Source organism: Charadrius vociferus, unplaced genomic scaffold, assembly GCF_000708025.1.
Source record: "Charadrius vociferus isolate BGI_N301 unplaced genomic scaffold, ASM70802v2 scaffold333, whole genome shotgun sequence".
In the NCBI taxonomy this organism is placed as follows: Eukaryota; Metazoa; Chordata; class Aves; order Charadriiformes; family Charadriidae; genus Charadrius; species Charadrius vociferus.
This window is the reverse complement of record NW_009647682.1, coordinates 81,567-86,115: the sequence shown is the minus strand read 5'-3', so window position 1 is coordinate 86,115 and position 4,549 is coordinate 81,567. Positions and strand designations below refer to the sequence as shown.

The window sequence follows — 4,549 nt, the reverse complement described above, 5'->3', positions numbered from 1 at the left end:
GAGAAGCTGTGGCTGCCCCATCCCTGGAGGTGTTCAAGGCCAGGTTGGACGGGGCTTGGAGCAACCTGGGCTGGTGGGAGGTGTCCCTGCCCAGGGCAGGGGGGTTGGAACTCTATGATCTTCAAGGTCCCTTCCAACCTAAACCATTCTATGATTCTATGATATTGGTATCAGGATCAATATTGGTTCTTTAGTGCTATTAATCTTAATTATCTAGTCTTATTCTGTTAAATCTGTTTATATTTCAACCCCCAGGTTTCCTTGTTTTTTTCCGATTCCCCTTTCCAGGTGGGAGGGGTCACTGCGTAAGACAATAATTGTTTAAACGACAATAAATTGTTGTGGGTTTCTCAAACCATAACACTTGGAGATGACCTTACTGAGGTGAGGTGTGGAACTGTCCTCTGCTGTCACTGCTGGCAAAGACCCACCCATCACCCTTCAGGAACGAGTCCTCCAGGATAAGGTTATGGAGTAGCTCCTGTCTCCAACCAGTGATTTCAGCCCTTCAAGCCAACCAGTGAAGCTGGTTGAACCAGTGAACGATATTAGCAATGAAGGTTTCTTCATCAGGAAGGAATGAAGGAAGCTGCGTTACCAAACCCCCCTGTGTCAAAAGGCTAAAGCATCTCTGAAAACTCTGCATCTGGTTGGGAAAGGTCCCCACTGACACAGAAGTCACCGCGGGCAATCAGATGACCTAATTTGGTCGCCTACCTATGGCATGATTCACCGCAGCATCGGCTGTGACACAAACCAAAGGAAATGAGATCAGAAAAGACGCCCAGAGCCCTAACTCACCACCCCCAAAACGTAAACTTAAAAAGATAAGCCTCCTAAAGATGGAAGAATGTGGAAAAATATCACCTGGCCATACAGAGCAGCCTTCTGTGTGTTGGAGAGGAGTGAGGGAGCCAAGGGAGGGGCAGGAGCAGCAAAACCAAATAAGATCAGGCAAGATCAGTCATCATCATCATCAGGCAAGATCAGTCATGATGAGATTGATCAAGATCAATCATCACCTCTCTGCTGTAGTAAGTGCATTTAAGGTGAGCCAAATTCAGATATTACCACTGCCAAGCTGTGCCTCACGCCAGGCATGCACAGCAAAGGTGCCATCGCTTCCCTCCATGGCCCAGAACTCGGGGATCTGCGTCAGCAGAAAGCTGGGTGCATGCTGTTGGCTCAAAATCTGACCAATTCCACTGGGAAATACTGTTGCCTCCAAGATCCGGTTCCCCACAGCAGTGAAAAAGATGGAGAGAAATATTCTCTTTCGGTAATTCATTTTTACTGAGCAAGTCTTTTTGCCACGAGGTCATAAACTTGGTCCTTCTGCTTCACAGGAACTTCTCCATGGCTACTTTGTCAGCCAGAAGCAATCTTCAATTGCCCTTGCCGTTTCCTGCTCAAACAGCGCTCCTACTCCTACCTCAAGTTCTTAGCAGACCCAAGCCCTGTCCCTTCCAACCAAAGACCAAACCACGCGGCTGCTTTGTAATAAAAGGTGTCCTAAAGAGGCCTTGATCCTCCTGGCTCCTTTAGTGGCTGACCAGGACCACCTGCGTGGGTGAAAGTCTCTCCTCCCAGGGTAGATACCACTCTGGCTGCATGCACGTTCATGACCACTGAGTGTCCAAAGCCGTCTCCTGCACCACAACGTTAGAGGTGATGCTGAACAGCAAAAGACATTCGATGGCCACTGATGGTCCTGTCTTCTGCTCTACCAGGCTGTTCCCAGGACGCACAGTGCAGCTTGGGTGACACAAAGCACTCCAAGGTAGAGATGTTGTAGGTAGCCAAAGACCGGCCCATTTGGGACCTGAAGGTAATGACTATGCCTTAAAACATGAGGCAAGAACCAGCTCTGCATTCTTGTGGTCACCTGCGCTGGGCTACAGCACCGCAGAGACGGACGCAATAAATGCCTTTAAGCGGGAAGGAAACCAATTAAAAAGCTGATGGATGCCAGGAGGCTTCAGGGCAGCAGTCATCTTCCCCGAAGTAACAAGCCCCGCGTCGGCCCTCTCCCCCTCGTCAAGGGTTCAGTAATGGCCTTTCCTTCTGGTCATCCTTGCAAATCATGAGGTTTGCTGAAGAGCTAAAATGTGGAGTAACATCAGCCCCTCCAGGAGCTCCACGCGGGCTTGGGGCAGCAGGAGGGTACACCCAGCCGCTCAGATCGGTCTGACAGCCCTTGTGGCGTTTGTATTTACCACGGGAGTAGAAGGCAGTGCCGCCTTGCCGCCACCGTGCGCTTCCCTGAGAGGTCCTGCAGGTCACCAGCAGCGTTGGAAGATGCTACTAGGAGCAGTGTTTGGCCTCCTCCTGGTGCACATGGGTCCTGCGCTGCTTCTGCGCGGGGTCCACGGCTGCTTTCACAGTGAAGGGAGTGCTGGATTGCTGCTGGAGTTGTCTTGCAGCCAGCTTTGCATAGACGACCGATGGATGTCAATTGTGATAAGACATTACTCTACAGACCTTGCATTTTTCATGTCAGAAATCACTTTTATCTCTTTTAAAAACAAAAATAGTACCTACGGTGATTAAAAACCCACTCCACTCCCCTCACCCCCAAAACCCCAACAAAGATAATTGACTGATCCAGCTTTGTGAACTTCACAACGAGACGTTTTTACATGTGGTACATGGTAGAAATAATATCTAGCCTAAGGTTCTAGAGGAATTAGCCAAGAAGCAGAATTATGGTGAATGAAGTTGTACACCAGCCTTAATTCAATGAGACATTTTGCAACGTTGCCCTTAAAATGCATAAAAAGTCCCAATTAAGTCATAAGAACTACACACAACTTTACAACGGGCTGCATTCTGCTCTACCTCCCCAAACTGGGGACCGCAAGCACAACCTGTGAGCTTAAAAACCGTACCTGAAAATCCCTAAACCTCCATCTCTACAAGACAGGCAAATAATGCTTTTGACACTAATGTGTGAACACATTAATGTGCATAAATTCTTCAACTGACATTTATCCCGCATGGTGGAAACACTAGTATTTATCACTAAAACTATTTATACAGACGCGTGAACAGCAAGTGGATTTGAACAACACCAAAGCATCACGTCCCATCAAAACCAGTCACCCCTTGAATTCACCTAAGAGCTGCAACAAAGGGCCTGTAAGCCGCTCACAGACAATTTCATTCAAAATAACCACACTAACAAACACATTCAAGATACGACCCTTTTCTTAGAGGTCAGTTCGCAAACATGAGGCACCATCCACGGGGCAAAGTGCTGAGTGTGGTTTGTCCAGTTCAGCTGGCCTCTGGCTCTCCCCTCTCGCCATTTTTTGGTTCCTGAGGGCTAATCCCTGATGGGACCTCCTTTTTTTCTGTCATCCGGGCCACTTTTCCTTTCGATACGTTTTCTTCAGAGTGGCGACGCTTTACCTTCATTTCCATTGGGTCATCTGTATCATCTACGGCAAGAAGGAAAGAATTAAGGTTTTCAAGTCCTTCTCCAACTTTGGTGCAACAGCCCGCAATGACGGTAGCGGGTGAAGTTACAAAGCACACCAGAAAATGCTTCTATTTACAGGCAACAAGGACAACGCTGGGAGCAGGGGACTCTGGTTCTCAGATTTTGGCTTTCCAGACCTCCAACAGCATTTTACACAACATTTACTGCCCGATACCACAGGGTTTGCGGAAGAACTGTCAGTATACCTCAGTTATGTCCGGAGAACACCAACATGCAACCACCTGGATACATCAGTATGCACAGGACTGGGAACAATTAATTCAATCTGACCCCAGCAATTGGGGCAGGAATAGCTGAGTCCACTCAGCTGCTGCACGTCAGATTTCTGTCATGTATATAGATGCTGCTATGGCACACTCATGACTTCACTGACACTCCTGCAGGGGATTCCCCTGAGGCCCAGAGCTCATCACAGCCCCTAGGATTTCAATTTTAAGGGTGCAGGTGCCATAAGTGAAACATCTCTGTGACTGGCAATACCTAATTAATTCAGGCTCCCCCAAAGTTTGAGTGTTGCAGCCTTTCGGGCTTTTCGCTCGTTAGTGGTCAGTGGGAATCTCAAATAATTCCTGCTACAGAGCAGGGTAGATCATGGTAAAAACGACACACTGGAAGGCTGTGCTGCCATTCAGTGTGACCTGGACAGGCTGGAGAGTTGGGCAGAGAGGAACCTTATGAAGTTCAGCAAGGGCAAGTGTAGGGTACTGCACCTGGGGAGGAATAACCCCACGCACCAGTACAGGTCGGGGGCTGACCTGCTGGAGAGCAGCTCTGTGGAAAGGGACCTGGGAGTCCTGGTGGACAACAGGATGCCCATAAGCCAGCAATGTGCCCTGGTGGCCAAGAAGGCCAATGGCATCCTGGGGGGCATCAAGAGACCATGGCCAGGAGGTCGAGGGAGGTCATCCTCCCCCTCTGCTGTGCTCTGGTGAGGCCACATCTGGAGCACTGTGTCCAGTTCGGGGCTCCCCGGGTCAAGAAGGACAGGGAACTGCTGGAGAGGGTCCAGCAAAGGGCTACGGAGATGATGAGGGGACTGGAGCATCT

The 4,549-nt window shown here is 49.3% G+C and overlaps 1 protein-coding gene across 1 annotated transcript in view; it reads right to left on the bottom strand.

Annotated features, from left to right (window-relative positions):
* Nucleotides 1-3,276: 3,276 nt before the first annotated feature.
* Nucleotides 3,277-4,549, bottom strand: part of LOC104283154 (cryptochrome-1-like) — a 10,943-nt gene continuing 9,670 nt past the window's right edge. Inside the window, 1 exon segment of the mRNA XM_009881306.1 lies at nucleotides 3,277-3,440. Within this exon segment, the coding sequence (XP_009879608.1) occupies nucleotides 3,277-3,440 (164 nt within the window).